We start from the raw sequence: 20936 nt of genomic DNA on the forward strand, positions 1-20936 counted from the left end.
TGAGTGCGGCAATCTATTGAAGACATACTGCTGCGACTCAATTGTGCTATCAGCTTTTGATATCGCATTGCGCAAAGATTAGAAACAGGTGAAAGAAAGTTCAAGACTGCTGGTCTCACCGGACGCTTCGTTCAAGACTGCTGGTCTCCCGGACGCAAAATTTAACCCTAAATTCCGGACATGTCCGGAATTTTCCGGACGGTATGGCAACCCTATATGGAATATAGGAATATACTTATATACAATATAGGAATATACTTATAGGAATTTCCTATAAGTCCTATATGCCTTGCATGTATGGGCGTTTGTCAAATCGTTTGGTGGGCCGCACAAAATTGTTTGGCGGGCCGCATGCGGCCCGCGGGCCGCAGGTTCGTCACCTCTGGCTTAGCTCCATCGTTCTGTGCCAGCGAACTAAACAAACAGATAAGTTGCAATAAACATAGAACAAGGAATGGAAATACTGACATCAAAAACCTTTTCAAGTATGTTAATTGTTCAAGTTGCAATGAGCACAAGTCATAGAAGTATTTTTCAACCTGAAAATGAAAAATTTAGAGAAGTTAATAAAACAAAATATATCGCGATACAAGCAGGTTTGCTTGATCACCTCGTTATCAGGATATCACAAAAATCTATTGACTCAAGTCTTTCTCATGTTGAAACCCAATATTTTAATGTGAAGGTCAATAAATCTCGTTTGAAGGGTTTGCCTTAGTTCTAAGTGAGGAAAACATCAAGCATTTTTTTCTGGAATATTTCTATGGTCACCTAGATTCGAACTCGGTAAGATGTATTTGTTGGAGGCAAATATGATCTATCTTTGATTGTAAACACAGCAATTGTCACTTGACAATAAAGTTGATGCTCACGAAGTACATGAGTTGTTGCTGCATATACTTCGAACTATCGAGTTGTTACTCAATCAAAACATTTAGAATGTTGAGCTTATATCTTTTATAAATGAGGATATCTATGTGCAAATGCATATCCATCTATCAGCTTTCCCCTTAAACTGCAAAACACATTTTGCAAATGTTTTACTACATTTCAAAAAGAATGAAAAAGGAAAAGCGAGTGATTTATGACGTAATACAGTACATCTTAACAAATGTAGGCACAAAATTTATTTTTCAAATACTGTAAAGCGCTTTAACATTATTACACCTTGACAGAAACCATGGATGCGGAATCAGCCAAATAAAACCCTTAAACCTCCCGTTAGAAGAAAAAAAGCACAATGTTTAAGTAGTTTCACATTAAAGCAACAAATAGATGCCTACTTCTTAAACAAAATCACAAGTTGAAAGCGGAATTTTTGTAAAATCTTTTCAATTGTTTTTTCAATCCCGGTAGAAATTCTTCTGCAAAATTTCAAGCTTCTTCGTCGGCAAAATATTGGTAGTCTTCGTAGTTGTTGACGTCATAAGATGAGGAAACTCTTCCTTCCAGCCTGGCCTAGTCGGCGTCCCCGTTCAAAATCGATTCCAGGTCGTATTCCGGGTCTTGTGGGTAATTGGCGAAGTTCGAGTCGGGAAAGTTGAAATATTCATCCGATGAAATCACAGAACGACCATTGGCTGAGGAACAACATGAAAAATATAATTAGAGCCAAATATTCTGACAACTCGGTCTCTATTCTCACCGACAGCGTCGTTCGTTTCTCTCGCGATCTACATAGAAATAAACAAAGGATTTAGTATATACAGGATGCTACTATCAATGTTAAGTTAATGCTTGAGGCAGCTGAGACAAATAGACATCAAAGCAAACTATGCAGTCAGTACAAGCAGAGTTTTAATCATATTTAATAGGTTTCTATCCATTTGTAATTATGTACGTTTGCTGATTAATACCTTCAGTCACTTTAATGAGACGCTTCAATCAGCTTTTGCTGGCAGTCAATAAGTTTATAAAATTTTATTCGTGGTTGTTCCAGCACTGACCTGTCGCAAGTAATCCAAAGCGGTGGAGAAATAATCAAAGTAATTGGTGGAGTTTGCTTCCATTATTTCAATTTCGTTGCTCATGCGCTCCATCTGGCGGCCAGACGTGTCAAAAGCCAACGGTTTTGTAAAAAAAAACGTTGTCCGTGTTTTGTCATTTTGTAAGCATGGGTGATAAATGTGCTGTTTAATGCACAACACAATCTTACCTGGAAATCCACTAAGAGTGCTGCTATACCAGTAACCTCAGCACTGAGAGTTTCATTAACATCAAAAACTGATTGTTCAATTGTGGCTATGGTGGAGGCAAAACTGGCAAAGACGTCCATTGGCTGAAAAGGAAAAATACTTTAATACTCCAAAAAAGCAATATTGCCTGTCGGTTCTTGGATATTCAATGACCCCCACGAACCGGTTGTCAACAAGCGTATATATATACCCATGTGTATATCGGCATCGGGTCAATATGGCATGCTGCTAGTGAGAGAACCGGATGTTAAAGTATTTGAATCCCACACCCAAAAGAACTTACTCCAAACGCCAGGGATTGGTTCAGGATGCTGATCTGGTTCGTTTGTTCCCGGATCGTCTCGAATAAAGTGGAAGTGATGTTATAAGCGTTATCCTGATCATACTCGATAAATGTCATCCGGTTCACAATACTCGTGACGTTGTTCTCTGCAGTGACATCATAATACATGTTACAATCACAGTTGTGAAGTCACGCATGATTAGTCGGAACTTAGCTGTAAGCAACTTTGCAAAATGGTACTATGACACTTTATCGAAAGACACTTTATCGAACGACACTTTATCGAAAGACAGCTGATCGAAACGACAGCTGATCGAACGACTCTTTATCGAACGACAGTTAATCGAACCGATAGTTGATCGAACGACACTTTATCGAACCGACAGCTGATCGAACGACACTTTATCGAACCGACAGTTGATCAAACCGACAGTTGATCGAACGACACTTTATCGAACCGACAGTTCAAGCAAGATTTTTACGTGTTTCTCAAACATTGAGACAATAAGCCATTGTGATGTGCGGTCTTTGTAATGGTGTACATTAATGAATTATGATGTATATACCGCTGGTGCTCTCCCTAAAGCAACATAATTAAAGCGGATGATACAGCGAAAGGGCGTATGTCCAGAAGGAAACGGCTTGATGGATGAACTCCGCGTGACACCGAGGGGAGAAGCCTTCGTTGTCGAGGAAGACGATGAGAACGAATTCTATATGTTTGCGTCTCAAAAGAATCTGGATATACTGAACAACTGCGCTAATTGGTTTTGTGACGGTACATTTGATGTTGCTCCACTTGGATACCAGCTGTACACGATACACGCGCTGGTCGATGAAAATCGCACGGTGCCACTCGTATACACCGTTACCGAGAACTTCGCATAAAATGCTTCCAGGCACTGGCATTCGTTCCGCCTGAAGACGTTGTACAACGGTTCGAGGACTTCCTGGCCACGTTCAGTGACGACGATGAGCAGCACTTGTCTGAATACATTGACTATTTCGAAACTACTTGGATTGGACGATTGTATCGCAGGAATCGTCGTCAACCTCTATTTCCTATCCGGTGTTGGAATGTCTTCCACCGGGTTCAAGATGACCTTCCACGAACGAATAATAGTATTGAAGGATGGCACAATGCATTCAGCAAGCGTGTCTCAATATCCCATCCGACGCTTCGCAGACTCGTCAAAAAAATTAAGCGGGAACAAGGTTCCAACGAAATGTTAATTGAGCAATTGAGTGCTGGAATTGCTGGCCCACCTCGGAAGAAGCGCTACGACGCTGTCAACCAACGGCTGAAGAGCATAGTCGAAAATTATGACTCAACGAATATTGACATAAAAAGTTATCTTCAAGCAATTGCACACAACTTGTAATTAAATGAATGCGATTGAAATGTGCACTTCGTCAGTTGTCGTGCTTTTAACAGTGCATATCGTCAGTTGTTTCGATAAATTGTGGATCTTTTAACCCTATCCTAACCAGGCTCGCGAGTTTACTAAAAAAACTAGGTGTGGCCAACCCCGCACACACATTTGCAATCGTTAATTTCTAGAAAACTATACATCGTAGACTGATGAGATTTTTACAGGTTAGTAGAAACATCATCTGGCTTCCTGTATACATCATAATTGTAAAACTAAAGAATGTGAATTTAGTGTAAATTAGGTATTTCTAAAAGTTACACATTTCTAGAAATTCTTCTTGTTACGCCGCGCCCCCGCTGTGAGAAGAGAACGAAAGAGAATAGTTAGTCAAGTTATTGGTGCGTAAATGAGTAAACGAAAACGTTACGCTTCAATGCGGAGAGAGCAAAATTATATAAATATCACAATATCTCAAAAATTACAAAATCCAACTTTATCAAACAAACATGGACAGATAGCTGAACATTTTTTATGAAAAGTCACCAAATTTTAATTTTCTACAGCAAACAATGCAACTGTACGCCACGTTTTGCTATGACTGTGTGCGGGAGAAGCAACAGTCGATTCGATCAACTGTCGCTTTGATCAGTTGTCGGTTCGATAAAGTGTCGTTTGATCAACTGTCGGTTCGATAAAGTGTCGTTCGATCAGCTGTCGTTTCGATCAGCTGTCGTTCGATTAAGTGTCGTTCGATAAACTGTCGTTCGATTAAGTGTCGTTCGATAAAGTGTCTTTCGATTAGGTGTCGCGTCACGTTGCAAAATAGCCTTTTGTGGTTACATTGACTAACTACCTAAATAGAGCACGGATATTACGGAAAGAAGCAAAGTCCAGTTGCAGTCGATCCAATTAGACCGACAAATAATGGAGCAGTAACAAACAAAAATTATTATTACAATAATTAACAAATTTCTACCAAGTTTTCCGATTTGGCGCTGGACGTCTTTGGTGGCAGATATCAGTCTTCCCTGGGATCCACTAAATCTTGCCTCCATCAAGCTCACTTGGTCCTCTGTGCTCTCCATCCGTGATGTCAATTCATTCATTCTAGCAGGAGGAATCTCATTATCATAATATTATATCATTATCATTTTTGTTACATCATAAAAGCCTCTTATTATAACATGGACCTGATGAAAAGTAATCGACTGTGTTTGAAGATACCAGCACAGAAATATTAAAAGAACTTTAGTTTAATTGTAAATTGAACCCATCTCAAAATATGGGAATCCTTGGCAAATCTTATTCTTTTTTGACAGTAAAGTAGAATTACTTCTGTGCATAGGTGTATGTACATGGGACCCATCTATATTGATAACGTGTTGGTACTGTCTTGGTTATGTTATACCTTGACTGTATATTCCATTGGGTTGTCTCTAATGACTGGATCGCTTGGTCTTTCTCGGATGCTGAATTTCTTAGCTCTGAGATCAAATCTGAAGTGCTTTTATCTCCTGCTTGTAGTTCTTTTAGTTTCTTTTGGATGGAAAGATCGGTTGTGTTCAGTGTGGATAACATGACTTCCTGTTGGGCGACCTTTAATACAAACAAGATAATTTCTTTTTTGCTTCAATTATCTTAGCATTGAGTTGGATGCAGAGTTGGTGTTATGTGATCTTACACATTACGTGTATTTGTTAACTTAACAATTTATGCAATTTCAAGCGTACCTTCCATAGTAGATCATCTACAGCTGTTTGTTGGTTAACTGCCTCATTTATCACAGTCGTTAATACCGTTTGTTGGTCGCCCATCGATTCTCGAAGGTCGTTAACAATTGACTTTATGTTTGTTATGTTATCCCATACATCAGATACGACGCTGTTAATTTGCTGAGAAACTTTATCTTCTATTTCAGTGCAATTAAGAGCATTTTCACGAAGAACATCGAACTCGGTCCTAAGGTTAGTTTGTTGGTCTTGAAGATTCTTTTCAGAAACCTGCTTCTCATTTTGCTGTAAAACAATAAAAAAACACAAGAAATTGTGAACGGTATGTTTTCGACTTACAATTATTGTTTCATTTTGTTTGTAAAAACTTAATTAAATATTTTAATTTACATCACAAAGTTAAAAAGTCCAGCCGTTGTGTTTTCTAAATAGGGATTGAATATTCAGCTTCATAACTTACAAGAGTTGTGATAAGATTTCCAGCAGCTGAGACGGACTCTTTCAATTCAGCAAATCTTTCGGCATTTCTCCTCACTGACCCATTGATTTGAGCCAAGCTATCGTTGAAGTTGGAAACATCTTCGTCAAGAATCGCAATTTGGTTCAACGCACCAGCTATCAATTCAACGCGAGCATCGAGAAATTCCAACTGTAAAATTGTTATGTTAAGGCTTACATATAGCCTATAATATTGTGCTGTTTATAGTTGTTGTACCGACTGTAGAAAGTACTGGGGTTTTTGACGAGAAATTGTGAGTGCAAATTTTGGAAGCCCTGTATGGAAAGTTTGTATGATATGCCAGAAATCTCCGGCATGGCAAAGGAACAAAGATAGTTACGCCTCAGCCTTTCTGGCACGACATCACAAAAAAAACACAAAAAAAATTGTAAGCGCAAACCAACGGATTTTCAATCGGCTCCATTTATTAAACTAAAAATTGGACTAAGCCTGGTTGGTGAGGAAAATAATTAAAGCTTCAATATTGGCGAGAGGTAAAACATAGTAGATACCACCATTCAAGGAGTGTGCCTACCCCATGTTTTTGGGGTAAATCTGCTTGCGCTAAATGCAAGCTTTCCAATACAGGACCGAAGCCTCAACTCGTTTTTATTTATTATTATAAACAACCAACTTTTCTTTGTTTGTTTACTAACCATCAATCGACGTGAAGACAAAAAATACGTGTCTAGTGCAGAAGTGCACAACCAGACGACGTCACAATTTCGTTAGCTTGTCTAGTATAGGTCTGGTCTAGTCTGGTGTCTAGTATACAAATGCATCCTGTGGTTGTGCACTTCTGCACTAGACCCGAAACTTTGGCCTAAACACTGATCAATCTCGTGCGTACAGCTGCCACACTTCTCATTTATCTTGTTGTAAATATGGTACTCTCTGTGTCAGTTAATTTCAAAATACTGGAATACTTCATATCTTTGTACATTCTGCAATGTCTGAATGTCCATTATCTAGCCTACCACATGCATGAAGTAGGTTATATCCCGACTACAGAGTTTGGCATAGCCTAGGCGCACTCAATACTGCTTTTGATGAGCTCAGTGCCGCATTTATGGTGGCGTTATTTTGCACTTTGGACAGAATTTCTGCGCACTCAATTTGCAATTGATATAAAGAATAAAATAAGTCAAACTGTGTAGATTGCTGTGTAATTGCGCACTTCCATTGCTTCTGAGCAATTTCGCACTCTGCAATTGTTATTTTTGGTTGTTCATTACGCCCAGGATCTTGCTGAAAACGGCCACACTCTATAGCCTTGTATATAACGCAAGCTTAAATATGCTCTTCTAAAAATAACAAATAAACGAACCGTATCTCCGACCGAATCCAAATCTCCATTGACATTTTCTTTCCACAGTGTTAGCGTGCCTAGTGTCTCATTAACTTTGTGGCTTTCAAGTTCAAAGCCATCTTGCTCACGTTGAATGCCACTGATGAGATTTTCTGTTGCTGATTTGAAAGTTGTGAATTCCTGTAAAAATTTAACATAGACATCTTAAAATACAATGAATTGTGACCGTTTTAAATACATACAGTATACCGAATACAATACAATAATACATAATACAATACCGAAGTTAAATACAGTTAATTTACCTCTTGTCGTAACGTTAGGGATTCGGCGAAACTGTACATCAGTTCACGATTTGATTCGGAAAACTTTTCCAGTTCATCGAAGTCAGCGCGTTGATAGAAAACGGTGACGTTAAGAAGTGAAACTTTGTCCGCTAGTTGGTAGACAGTGACATCCAATGAACGAAGATGATTCTCGTTTCTGATAAAAAATAAACGATCAACTTCGATTGATTTTAAGGTAGTTATTATCAAAAACTGGTTTGATTGGATAACCAAGCCAGTCTGCTTTACGTGAGAAATATAGAGTCAGCTTATGCAAGCATACAACAGAGTTGCTGTATTTACACCTAAGATATCACTTGATAATCTGTTAAAAAATTCTTTTTGCCAAAGTAAAAAATAATGAACACCGAGTGCGATTGCTTCAGGTAGGTCGGTAGGGTAACGCAGTCTCAGCATGAAATGGCAAGTCATTACAAACGATATTTAACCTGGCTCGATACGCACAAGTATTTGCACCTGTCTGTACACTGAACACGTCATACTGAGATCCATCAGTCAATTGTAATTAATTGACTGTAATGCCTTTTTTGACCATATATTTAAGCGTACCAATATAAATAGCCAATACTCCATATTTCAAAATAATATGCTTATAGTTGGTTCTTTAGTTCTTTGTCGTCCACAAAGTCAATATTTTTTAAAGTCTCACTTTGCCGATTGCTGAAAAGTCTTCAAAGCTGTTTTTAAAACTAATTGTTATCTCTCTGTTATGGGTGCAGAAGCATCACCAAGCCACCTTAAATTCGGTAAAGTACGATAAAAGCATTGTTCGGAACCACAATTCAAATTAACCGTAGACATTGTGTGACGTAACATAGCCTAAACCTAGACTACCCTGCAGTGCCCAGCAAGTCGACACATTTGAGGTGTGAGAAAAAGTTTAATCTTGTACGAATGCATTAACATGCGGAATCGCGTTCAGAGTGCAGAAAAAATTCCCACGGCCTTAGCACATCTCTGGGCCATCGGCCTTACCCATCGGCCTTACCCATCGGCCTTATCACTAGTGAGTCAATTGGTGAGAATCAAATCCAGTCACCTTATAGGGACTAGAACTTCAAAAACGTTGTGTCATTTTGAAAAGGAAAAGTTATTGAAAGAGTCTGATAACTTAAACACTTATTCGCCTGGAAAGTTTAATCACAGAAACGGCAGCAAATAGTTGTCAAAGTGATCTTTATTTTAGAATAACACACATGATATTTACAGGTATGTAGAAAAGGCACCAGGTTTAACATATCCAAGTTAATTCAAATTTCAAAAAATTAAACACCAAATATGGGGTCAAATGAGGGCAATGACTGGTTGCGTGACTGAGAACAGCCGGAAGAATTATCCTGTAAGAAATCTGCTCGCTGGGTGAGGTCATCATCCAGAGGCCATAAAGAATCTACTTCGCCAGACAGCATTTCGTTGAATCTAAATCCTTGACTGAAGTCATTTAACTCGTAGTCGATGCCAGATTGAGCCGGTTCTGGAGATGACATGAACGATTGGAGGATCGACGTGACGTCAGGATCTTCAACAGCAGTTGAGTTACTTGTCATTTCTGACGACGGGGTTCGAGGAAAGATGATTGGGGAGTTATTGCTATTCATGACGTCACCGCTTGCTTTGTGCATACGTATGTGTTTACGTAACGAACTGGGGTGGCTGTAGCTGCGATCACATCCTTTGTACTTTAACATAAAAGGCAATGATAAAATTTTAAAATTAAAATTTTACCTGACTTCGTTTACAAAGAAAAATCTTTAAATTAAAACATGTGAAACCGAAACTTGGAATGTTGCTGACCTTGCAAACATATAACTTTCCTTTATTGTGCATGTAGCTGTGCTTCTTACGATCAGAACTGTTGGCAAATAGTCGATCACACTCAGGATATTTGCATCGAAACGGTTTTTCGCCTGAAATAGAACAGTGCAAACTTCGAAGCTCGTATTTCGTTAATGAAAGTGCAGAAAATGCTAAGAATAACGCTTGAAGTAAAATATTATCTTACCGGTGTGAGTTCTTATATGGATTTTGAGATTTTCGCTCCGACCAAATCCCTTACTGCAGACGGGGCATGCGAACGGTTTCTCTCTAGTGTGAACTCGGATGTGGTTGACCAGCTTGTACTTGGCCTTGAAAGCTTTCAAATGACGTTTGCAGTTACGCCAGTAGCAAGTGTGGTTGCTTTGTTCCGGTCCTCCGACGTGATCACAAGTGATGTGGTGGACAAACGCTTTCGTGTCTTCGAAGATTAAACCGCACATTCTGCTGCCCTCCTGGCTCCGGATCATCCATTCGCACGCAGTCGGTTCCGAAAGTTGGTTGGAAAACGCTTCTTTAAAAAAGAATGATGATTGTTGTAGAGTGATTGATGATTGATGTGGAATGGTTGATGGTTGTTGTAGAAAGAATGATGAATGTTCTGGAAACTTTAGCAATTGTTGTCGAAAATTTGACGGTTGTTGCTGAAAGTTTAACGGTTGTTGCTGAATGGCTGAAGGTTGTTGTAGATCTTGATATTGCACCGGAGTTTGCTGAGGTTGAAAGTAATAAGGATGCTGATAGCCGGATGATAGCGGTGGAGGTTGATGAAGATTTCTTGTGGCGTCATATCCGGGATAAAATGCAGGCGTGGGTGTTGATGGATAAAGATGGGCCTGAGAGCTGGAGTATAGTTGTTGGGCAGCCGAGAACGAATTTTGGGGGTTCAGGTTAATTCTTGAGTCATAATGATCACACGGACGGTTGGTAAAAGCTGTTGGATGCATTGGCTTGATTTATATCATAAAAATCTGAAAACATAAAAACTGATAAAAAATTTCGCGATCATCTAATCATATAAATGTGGAAAGATACATACCTCTGGCAGACTTTTCAACCCATATCAGGTTGTATAAACTTTTACGATTACTTCTGCTTCAAATGGTATCTGTCGAACACTGACCAACTACTGCACACATCTGACTGGGTCCTGGTCATTTATACCTGGCCTGATCTGGCTCTGCCTTTTTCTTATGACGAAGTTGCAATCAATTCTTTGTTTGTTTAACTTTCGATCGTTGACGATCGCTTTCTCACCTTGTCTCGTGCTGCGATTCCCAAACTCATAATAATTTACCTTCGGTCGCTAGTTATCGAGTCTACAAAGAAGATAATGCCAGGACGCAGCACGGGTCCATCGATAACGTTGCATGATGTCACTATGGGCGTGAAAGTTGAAAATATTTGCACTTGCAGAATTAACCGATGGAAGACAATGTTTTGAGCACTTTTTGAGATAAACTTAAACATTTTTACTCTCATTTGTTTCTTTGAAACCAGATGAAAGGTGAAAAACTGAGACGTAACTTACGCAAAGTACATTTCGGTATCAGCGTTATTATTTTAACCCATTACCTGCTTAATGAATTCTATTTTCTATCGCTGTTGCTTTGATTGGTTGTGTTTTGTGATTAAAAAGTTATAATGTACAATTGTATGCTGTATTTTTGCTTGGAAATAGAAGACAAAAAATTTTGCAAAATATCAATTAAATTTACAAGTCAACTTGCAAAAAATATAACATACTTTTTACAAAATTTTCACTTTTTTCTTTTTTCTGTTTCTTTAGGTGGGTGCAGAGAAAATATTTCATATTAATTTTCATTGAACATTATTAAACTCATTCAATGGTAGTTGATGTCGATGGAAATGTTTAATTATCTTCATTAATGATGTAATTATTCGTTTCCCTTTGTCTCACAACTTTCAAAAAACTTAACTTCATGGAGAACATTTATCACTAACTAGCTGATTAGCCTATTGTCGCGTCACAATCAGTGTTATCCGGGCGTCGAGATACCGGTTGTTTAGTAGATTGTGGGGGGTCATTGAATAAATTTGACTTTCAATTGATTTTTTGTTTAGAAAGTTTAAGAAGGTTTCGCACGAAAAGAAAAATATTTCGTTACACACCAGTTTTCGTTGCAAATGTAACTGGAAATGTATCCAGTTTATTTTCTTGCTCTTTTAAAAGCCTTTCCCCGTTTATCAAAACAAAAATGTTCTGAAGAATAGAAATTATGAAAATGTAAAAAAAGCAAAATATTTCAGATGAATTGTTGAAATATTCTCGACAATGAAAAATAACAGAAGTTTAGAAGTTAAATAAGTTGGTTGGTTTTGTTGCATTGAAACATCTACTTCAACATTTTCTTCAAACACATCAGTTTCTAATTTTACAACTTAAGTATTTTTACACAAATATCTGCTTTGTGTCGTCATCACAATGACGTCCCGCAATCGTTTCTTAAACTTCCGACCAACGATCGCTTTCCCACGAGCTCATATGCGTCGCGATTTCCACAAAACCCATTGTTTGCCTACAACCAGTCTTTATCTAGTCTGCAATGGCACCCAGCACGCGTCATCGTTGACGTTGCGTGATGTCACAATATGCGCGAAAGTTCAAAATGTTTGGGCTTGTATACATATATTTTAAACTGGATTATTTTCACTATACGAAATATACATAATGTCACAAAGCCAGATTTTTACAGATTTAGTTTCCCTAATTTTAACGAATTTTAATATTTTTGACAATTTGAGTCAGTCTAAACAACGAAATTAAAAATATTGCCTAAGATCTTTTATTATAATTTCTGGAACAAACTTTAAATTAATGCTGTCCAATTGGGAACCAACTGAGAAACTGTTTTGGATAATTTTACAATTTTCACAGCATACTATATATAAAAAATCGCTGTTTTGCTTTAAATATATACCATTTGAAAGTTGAATTTTGGTTTTACTTGTAGTTTTAGTCTAAAAAGTGATCGCTTCTTTGTTACTGGCTGTTGGGAAGTTGATCAATTTTATATTTTTAAGTTTAAATTAACGAAGAAAATTGTTAAAAGTAATGTGAAAAATATTTTTTAATGGTTTTATAGTTTAAAAAGGATAATTTTTTAAAGTATGCAGTAATGTGTTATGTAGTTATATTTTTAACTTATACGAAATGGTAAATAAATTTAAATTAAGACGTTTGTTCAAATAACGGAAAATCTTTTTTGGATAATAATTAACGCTAAGAAAAATCTCATGCCCCATTCCATAATTCTTTCTAAAATTTCCCAAACTGAAACGACGCCATAAATACCGTAATTACTCGCTTCCCTTTTGTCGTTCAACTTCGCTCATTCAAACACGATTATCGGTTTTGGTGATTACCCTATTGTTACATCATAATGACTGAAGCCGATTAAAGTCTGGTTTTGTGAGGGTATGACAAGATTAGCTAAATGGAACATCGGTAAAATAATTTTGAAATTGCCTTAGACTTCTGAAATCGTCTAATGACCCTGTAATGTTTGGATAAATTTTACGTTTGGTGGAAATTCATTTGTTCAAAGTGTCTTTTTCCAAAAGTATTTGAATGAGACTTTTTTAACTTCGACTAATATTCTGGTTTAATCATTTTATAAAGAAATTTGTTTGGTGAGCATTAACGGGTCTTTCACGATCACAGTTTCAAATAAAATTGTTGAACGAAAAATTCAAACTTCGCGCCTTACTTAGGACAACACGTCTCGTACACAATCCAGTCCTGTATGCGCAAATATTTTCGACTTTCGCCTCAATTGTGATATCACGCAACGTCATCGGTGGACACGTGCCAACCCCAGGTGTAAATGACACAGCAGGCCCGATAACTAGGTAAATAATGAATTGAGTGAATCTCAGCAAGTGACTTGGTGGGAAGGCGATCGAGGAGTAGAAGTAAAAAAATTTTGTTCGTGTGCCTTTGTTATGACGAAAATATTGGCTTTGTTATGAATAATTGTAAAAACTTTTGAATAACTTTAAAAACTTTTTTACCAAAAAGGCAAAATAAAAATACGAGTGAAACACAGAATTACCCAGGGCACTTTGGGTCGCACGAGCAAACAAAAGATCGCTCGACCATCTGCATAATACAGTCTGTGACATAGAAATAGGGCAACCACCAGCAGTGATAATCCTCTACTATCAAGCCAAGTTCTGTAAGATCAGGGAATCAAGAAATCACCTCAATTATGACGATAAATTAAAATATTCTGAACACGGTAATTACGTCATGTAAATCAAGTTGAGTTGATTGATGAAGTTATGGAAATTATTTATAGCAGCTTTCAGTTCTTGGAATTATTTAAATCGTTTTATTTTGATAAGCTTTGAAAATCAAATTTACAATTTTCAAATTTCAAATTTTTGTCGCATCTAATTTCAGGAAATAACTGCACATTTAACTAATATTGGAGTAAAAATTCAAATTTAAAATTTAGATCTGATGATGTTGTAACCTGTTTTCAAACATGGACGCATTCCTGTAGTAAGAAAAAACGCAATCTTCACTCGAAAAAGTTCAAAATGACTTAAAATGTTCAACCAAGCAACGAATCCTTCCTTATATACTTTGTCAATGCAAAAGTAAACACAATTACGATCTTATTTAATATCTTGATGAACTTATTCCAATATATTGGGTATTTATTCTATATAAGTGTACTTTTGACTTTTCCCACTTGGACAAAATATTGTTTTCGTGAAATTGAAACGAACGCGTGTTCACAATATTGCGTCTTGCTTGATTTGAACGTGCATGTGCATGAGCAAATAATTTCTACTTTCGCGACCATGGTGACATCACGCAGCGTCATCGATGGACGCGTGCCAAGCGCAGGTGTAGGTAACTTAAGCAGCGTCTGAAGGTAAATAATGAGCTGAGGAAATCGCGACAGATGAGCTGGTGGGAGAACTTTCGACTTTTAAAAGCTATCATTCAAAAATAGACGGCATTGTGATGTTATTATGACGACATACATTTTATAAACATGTCAATTTGAAACGAAATCCTTGCATTTTAAAAAGTGAACTATGTAACACAACTATTGCCAACAATGATTTAATGCTTCAAATGGTAACTTTTTAACCTTTTCCGGGAGAAGACATTTGGGTGGTCATTGTAAAAACTTTGTACTGCAGTGTTTTAGGTTTTTGCACAAAGTTGTACTTGTACACTGCACTAATTTTATTGTGAAATCGTAAAAAGTTCACAATAGTTGTTTTCTTGTTGCAGGGTTTCTTCATTTTCAAGAAAGTTAACTTGGCTTTAAATTGAGCTTCGTTGAGTTAAGGTCGAATTGGCCGTTTCACTTAGTTTTCACTTATAACAAACCAACACAATGGAAGTTCATTTGAAGACATTCATTCAATTTTATACCTTGAGCAACAAACAACGAGAAAACAAACATTTGATTGTCGCGCAATTAACCATCGGACAAATTTCCGATGAATAAAAAGAATAAAGCGCATAATGACGTAATAATCATTGCGACCAGCTGACGGGCATACAGTAACAATTAAGGACTGGCAAGTTAAAAGTGTCCGTCTCAGAATATCGGATCGATTACAAAACTTTATTAGTTTTGAAAAAAACATTCTTATTTGTTAATTTCTTGCTGAAATACAGTAGATTTGTAAATTAAGTTCTTGTTGTAATAGAGCAGACGTAGGCAAACTGCAGCTCGCGAGCCGTATGCGGCTCTCCGGCATATTTTTTGTGGCTCTTCTGGTCGAACCGTAAAATTCCAAAAAATTTGTAAAGGCTACCAAGAGCATCATTTATGAACGTTTCTGTCTATTGTTTTGCTTATTTAGGCCAGCATTTCGTTCATGACGTAACAGTAGACATAGAATCCGACATCGTTTTCAGGTATAGATTCTATACTCTAAGAGTCTATGGCAAAGGCTGTTAAAGTGCGCCTCGCCAACATGCTTTTTATGGGTCTTCTAGCTAAAAAGTAATATCCCAAAATGACTACTAATAATATAATAACCAAATTGACAATCATTACTGATTTTGCGGCTCTCTGGTGTTTATATTTTTCCGCAAGTGACTCTTTCATTGAACAAGTTTGCCCACCCCTGTGAAAGAGCAAAATGCAATAGTCAAGGTACAAAGCGGTTTACGTTTTGATTTCAAATGGAGAAAAATTTACCAAACGCAGCGTTGTTTGCATTACTGTTGTTATAATACACCATTAATGTATTAAAATAGGGATAACTGGAAAAAGCAAAAAAACAAACTAGTTTAAAAGTTTTTCATTATTACTGCATCGTAGCAGTGGACTTCAACACAACATTTGGTTACGTTTTGTACATATGCAGGTTAACTGCTAAAACACAAACAGTTTTAGAGAAGAAACTTTTAAAACAAAAAGAAAAGTTACAGTTAATGAAAGTCAAATTCAGACAAAAGATCTCAAACCAAGTAAGTAAATAAGCGTTGTCTTGGTCAGACAGAAAACACAGATTGTGAGGTAACAATGGGATAATCACCAACCGGGGTAAACGTCTCCTGTCATGCCAGGATTTGGAAGGCGAAAAACACTGAGTCGATTATTCCAATTATGATGATAATTATGATAGAGGATTTTTAGGAATTTCGGAAAACGACAATTATAACAATTTCACCAGGTTTTGACGATCAAAAAAGAGAATTCTCAACCCGATCAGATATATTCTCAATTCATGAAAATATTTTTGCTTTTATATTTAAAAAATTGTTTAGATATCTTTATGCGAAAATGACGATTTTTAAAACCAAAAACTCAACTAAAAAGCTCTGGTATAAGCTTAACATTAACCGACAATGACAAGGGAAACGCGACGGGCGTTAAAAAAATATTTTGGTTTATATATAACTTTGTTACCAAAATATTTTCAGAGCGTTTAGTGTTTTTTTTAGGCCGATGTTTATGAACTTTGGCAAGTAGTTGTATTTAACTTGTATTTAACTTGATAAACACAGTAAGTGCAAATATTTTCAACTTTTACGCCCATAGTGACATCATGCAACGTCATCGATGGACGCGTGCAGCGTCCGGGCATTATCCTTATTGTAGACTCGATAACTAGCGACCGAAGGTAAATTATGAGTTTGAAATCGCAGCAAGTGACCTGGTGAGAAAGCGATCGCCAACGATCGAAAGTTAAACAAACAAAGAATTGATTGTGACGTCGTGATAAGTAAAAAGCAGAGCCAGATCAGGCCAGGTATAAATGACCAGGATCCAGTCAGATGTGTCCAGTAGTTGGTCAGTGTTCGACAGATACCATTTGAAGCAGAAGTAATCGTAAAAGTTTTCACAACCTGATATGGGTTGAAAAGTCTGCCAGAGGTATGTATCTTTCCACATTTATATGATTGGATAATGGCAAAATTTTTTATCAGTTTTTATGTTTTCAGATTTCTCTGAAATAATCGAGAATATGAATTCTCCAAGCGGACCTAACCTCCCACCAGTTGCTCCTTACGATCCAAGAGCTAACAGAGATCCCCAAAATTTGTTCTCGGACCAGCATCCCTATGTCAACTATCAGGCCTATCCTTATCCGACAACGCCGACGCCGGCATTTTATTCCGGATATGAAGCATCAAACTTTCAGCAGCACCCGTCAAACTTTCAGCAACAACCGTCAAACTTTCAGCAACAACCGTCAAACTTTCAGCAACAAACGTCAAACTTTCAGCAACAACCGTTGGCCATTCAGCACCAATCCCGAAACTTTCTACGTTTACCGCCATTAGCTCAACAGCAACAGCAACAGCAACAACCAGCCGCTAAAGGAAAATCTCTTTCCAACCAACTTTCGAAACCGACATCACGTTTGTCCACCACATCACTTGTGATCACGTCGGAGGATCGGAACAAAGCGACCGCACTTGCTACTGGCGTCAATGCAAACGTCATTTGAAAGCATTCAAGGCCAAGTACAAGCTGGTCAACCACATCCGAGTTCACACAGGAGAGAAATCTTTCCAATGCTTCAGATGTGGAAAGCGATTTAGCCGGAGTGAAAATCTCAAAATCCATATAAGAACTCACACATGTAAGATATCTGGCATGCTCTGCACTTTCATTTACGAAATATGAGATTCCAAGTCTGCAGTTTTTTATTTCAGTAGAAAAACGGTTTCGATGCGAATATCCTGGGTGTGATCGACGATTTTCCAACAGTTCTGATCGCATAAAGCACAGCTACATGCACATTGAAGGAAAACTTTTTGTTTGCAAGGTAAGCAACATTCCCAGCTCGCTTTCATATGTTTTCATTTAAAATGTTTTTTGCAAACGAAGTCAGCAAGAATTGGGCGTCTTTGCCACAAGCATTGATTCCTATTTTTTACTTTAAAGTACAAAGGATGCGACCGAAAGTACAGCCACCCCAGCTTGTTACGCAAGCACCATCGCAATCATAAAGCAAACGATGACGTCTCGCGTAGCCACAAGTCTTTAAATAACTCCCCAGAGTCCACCTCCAATACATCCAGAGCTTCAAATATGGCGACCGAAACCAGACAGCAAGCACGAATTACGTCTTCACCCCAGGGAAGCTCGGAAGCTTCAGTCACCGCAAGATCGGGTAATGCATTCCGATATTCTCGATGTAGCGCCCTTCAACGACAACCAAGAGGAGTGGATACCAAATGATGTGGACATTGTGGATGAACAGGTCACGTATGATCCAGATGACGCCAACTACTTCAATGATTACTCAGAACAGGCACCAGTTAAAAGTGACGATCGAGACGTATGGTAGTTAATTTTATGCGGAATGTTAAGGTACAATTTCGACTGGTTTTGAAGATTTCAAATTAGTGTGTCAACTCTTTAGCTACGATATAAAGTTGTTTTAAGCATGTAGTAATTCGCTTGGGTAATCTCTTTCTTAAACCGGTCGTGTCTTGATTGAGCCGGTCTATGGTGCCCGCATGGTTGTGCAATAGCTCTTGCAAAGACCTCTGGCGCATTTATATGGACAACCGTCAACACCAACTCTACAACCGCAAAGAAACCCGGGAGCTTTTGCAGAATTCGCCGAGCTTCGGCCACCGAAAGGTCGGGTAATGTATCTGGAAATTCCCGATGTAACGCTCTTCAACGACAACCAAGAGGTATGGCTTCCAAATAATGGAGACTTTATGGAAGGGCAGATCGGGCATGATGCAGATGGTGCCAACCACTTCAATTCTTACCCAGAATAACCATTCGAAGATTGCAATTTAGACTGGTTGCATACATATTCATTGTGTGTAGGATGTTACAATCTAGACTGGTTTTGAAGATATCCATTTTCTCTGTACTACCTTGTAGTACGATACCAACTTGTTTTAAACGTTTGTATTTTGTGTGTATGCTTGTAAAATTCTAGTACGTGTGCCCAATATAATGGAATAAATTTCAAAATATGTATTTTGCAGGAGTTTTCAGTGTCAGTCACTATTGTCATGTACAATTGCGGTACATCAGTGACTCCTAAGTTACAAAAGTCACAAACGATAACAATTTCTTACATCTTATGTCGTTTGCTGAATTGCTTTTCAAGCGGCCGCGCTCGGATCAGCCTATTTTTAACGCTGTGTTCAGCTCGTTATAACACTCCTAGTTACCTTGACAACCGTCTCACAATTCTCTCCAATTGTCTATCTTCTTCCTGTCGATGAGCTTCGGTAACGGACATCGTCTTTCTTGAACCGGTCGAGTATCGAGGGAATATCGAGTGTGGATACGACCGAGTTTATCTGGTACCGAGTAAGGTGTTGCATTGTTGGCGGGGCAACTGTAAAACGATGCATAGAATTTTCTTAGTTCTTGTTCTATAAGACTTTGATCGGTTAAAATGTTTCCGTCAGAGTTTAGAAATAAATTCTTTGATTTTACGTATACAATAGTTGTTAATTTATTTCACATTTTTGAAACGAGAATACAACAATTTTTTAACGACGTATACCAGTCTACAATATAATAAGGGGAGAGCCGAAAAGTTGTCACATGCAAACAAGGAAATACGACGAACGAAAAAATTAAAAACGTAAAAAGATCTGTGAGTCCTAAAATTGGGTTCGTGAAAGAGGTTATTGCCCAATGAGCTCCCTATACGCTGGTAGTCTTAATTATAAAGGATTATTCAGCAATAAATCCTCTATTGACGTCATAGATGTTGTGCTTAAGTTAGCCAGAATAAATCAACCAAATATAACGAGTAACCAACATATGTACTGTAAAAGAACTTGAAATATGGCAACAGTCTTACCAATGACGTATCCCGACGATAGTAATAAAAAACTCTGAAATAAACTCGGTGACAGCCTGTAAGTTGTCAAATTTATAAATAAACGTAATTTCACTGAACACAGCTGAAAATTGTACGCACGTGCGTATGCGCTGCGAGCGCCAATGACTTAGTTCAATGCAACTGAGAAGTGTTAAAACATGTCTGAGCTGCTTCCTTTAGTCAGGAGCGCACAAAGCAGATTGTTCTGTTATCAAGTAGCTGCTGCTTTCATCTAAATCAGGGGTCGGGAACCTTTTTAGCTAAGGGAATTTTAGGCTTAAAACTTATATTTTTGTCTATTTTTTCATGGGTAATTAAGCGATATAATTTTCTATTCAATGGGAACTAAACGCGTTTCTGTAAGCTAGTTGTTAATGTGACAAATTAATCGATACTTTGTCACCCTAAAATTTAGCGCCGAAAGCAACAATCTCACAGTGTAGTCAGTTTACGATCGAGACCGTAGTTAAATAAACCAGGACGGTTTATCGGTTAAATATGTTTGTTTGATTCACAAAATCTCTCAGGTCGCTAATTTACAAACCTTACCAAAAGCGCCATAATGAGTGAGAGCAATAAACTCTTAGTCTGGTTCATCTGTGGCCGTCTCTGCCCATTGACAATAATGCTCTCTGCGCATTCTCCAGCGAATATTCTTCTATTGTGAAAGCCGACTTGGACGACGGCTCACAGAGCTTTCTCGACCGCTGTCAGAACCAAGAGCTACTCAAGTCTGAGAGCACGAAAAACTCTTCTTGACTCATCATGAGGCCGCGTATCTTTATCGGCAGCACATTCGCAGACATCAATCGGCCACCACGTGGGGAATAGAATTGCATTGAATTTAAGAAACAAACAAATGACTGAATGGATTTACAGAAGGTGAACACAATACAAAGCAAAGCAATCAACGTTAATTAACTAAGGAATGTAAAAAATTCGCCAAAACAAAGAAATCAAAGGAAATAATAACTACCATGTCGTGGTGGTGACATGACGCCAACCGCCACAGATCAAACTGATCGCCAGTGATAGAAAAACTAAATTAATTATCAAGAAAAACCAATA

At 37.8% G+C, this 20936-nt stretch overlaps 3 protein-coding genes across 5 annotated transcripts in view; all 3 read right to left on the reverse strand.

Moving 5' to 3' along the window:
- LOC143471282 (uncharacterized) overlaps positions 1-20936 on the reverse strand; it is a 139011-nt gene that overhangs the window by 15941 nt on the left and 102134 nt on the right. The window lies entirely within an intron of this gene.
- LOC143471290 (uncharacterized) lies at positions 810-20629 on the reverse strand. The gene is made up of 13 exons (XM_076969726.1): positions 20418-20629; positions 19204-19373; positions 7695-7872; positions 7408-7569; positions 6042-6230; positions 5582-5866; positions 5260-5447; positions 4828-4958; positions 2479-2624; positions 2156-2278; positions 1947-2039; positions 1646-1673; positions 810-1580 (listed from the first exon to the last, which is right to left on the reverse strand). Exons 2-13 carry the CDS (start codon positions 19272-19274, stop codon positions 1459-1461), a joined length of 1716 nt encoding a protein of 571 aa, XP_076825841.1. The 5' UTR covers positions 19275-19373; positions 20418-20629; the 3' UTR covers positions 810-1458.
- LOC143471294 (uncharacterized) lies at positions 8794-13225 on the reverse strand. Of its 2 annotated transcripts, XM_076969731.1 has the most exons (4): positions 10591-13225; positions 9739-10522; positions 9531-9643; positions 8795-9415 (listed from the first exon to the last, which is right to left on the reverse strand). In XM_076969731.1, the coding sequence occupies exons 2-4, from the start codon at positions 10496-10498 to the stop codon at positions 9002-9004; spliced, it is 1287 nt and encodes a 428-aa protein (XP_076825846.1). In that variant the 5' UTR covers positions 10499-10522; positions 10591-13225; the 3' UTR covers positions 8795-9001. The 2 variants fall into 2 exon arrangements, with proteins under 2 accessions (XP_076825847.1, XP_076825846.1); XM_076969732.1 differs by lacking the exon at positions 10591-13225 and having other exon boundaries at positions 8794-9415; positions 9739-10581.

The sequence above is a fragment of the Clavelina lepadiformis genome, chromosome 9, assembly GCF_947623445.1.
Source record: "Clavelina lepadiformis chromosome 9, kaClaLepa1.1, whole genome shotgun sequence".
NCBI classification, from domain to species: domain Eukaryota; kingdom Metazoa; phylum Chordata; class Ascidiacea; order Aplousobranchia; family Clavelinidae; genus Clavelina; species Clavelina lepadiformis.

Coding starts and splice junctions, on each gene's coding strand:
- LOC143471294 (XM_076969732.1), bottom strand. CDS start 10,498: ATGCATCCAACAGCTTTTACCAACCGTCCGTGTGATCATTATGACTCA. Junction 9,644..9,738: donor CCATATAAGAACTCACACCG/GTAAGATAATAT, acceptor GTTCTATTTCAG/GCGAAAAACCGTTTCGATGC. Junction 9,416..9,530: donor GAAAGTTATATGTTTGCAAG/GTCAGCAACATT, acceptor TTTATGTTAAAG/TACAAAGGATGTGATCGCAG.
- LOC143471290 (XM_076969726.1), bottom strand. CDS start 19,274: ATGTCCGTTACCGAAGCTCATCGACAGGAAGAAGATAGACAATTGGAG. Junction 5,867..6,041: donor GAAATCTTATCACAACTCTT/GTAAGTTATGAA, acceptor ATTGTTTTACAG/CAAAATGAGAAGCAGGTTTC. Junction 2,625..4,827: donor GCGCCAAATCGGAAAACTTG/GTAGAAATTTGT, acceptor ATGTCACTGCAG/AGAACAACGTCACGAGTATT.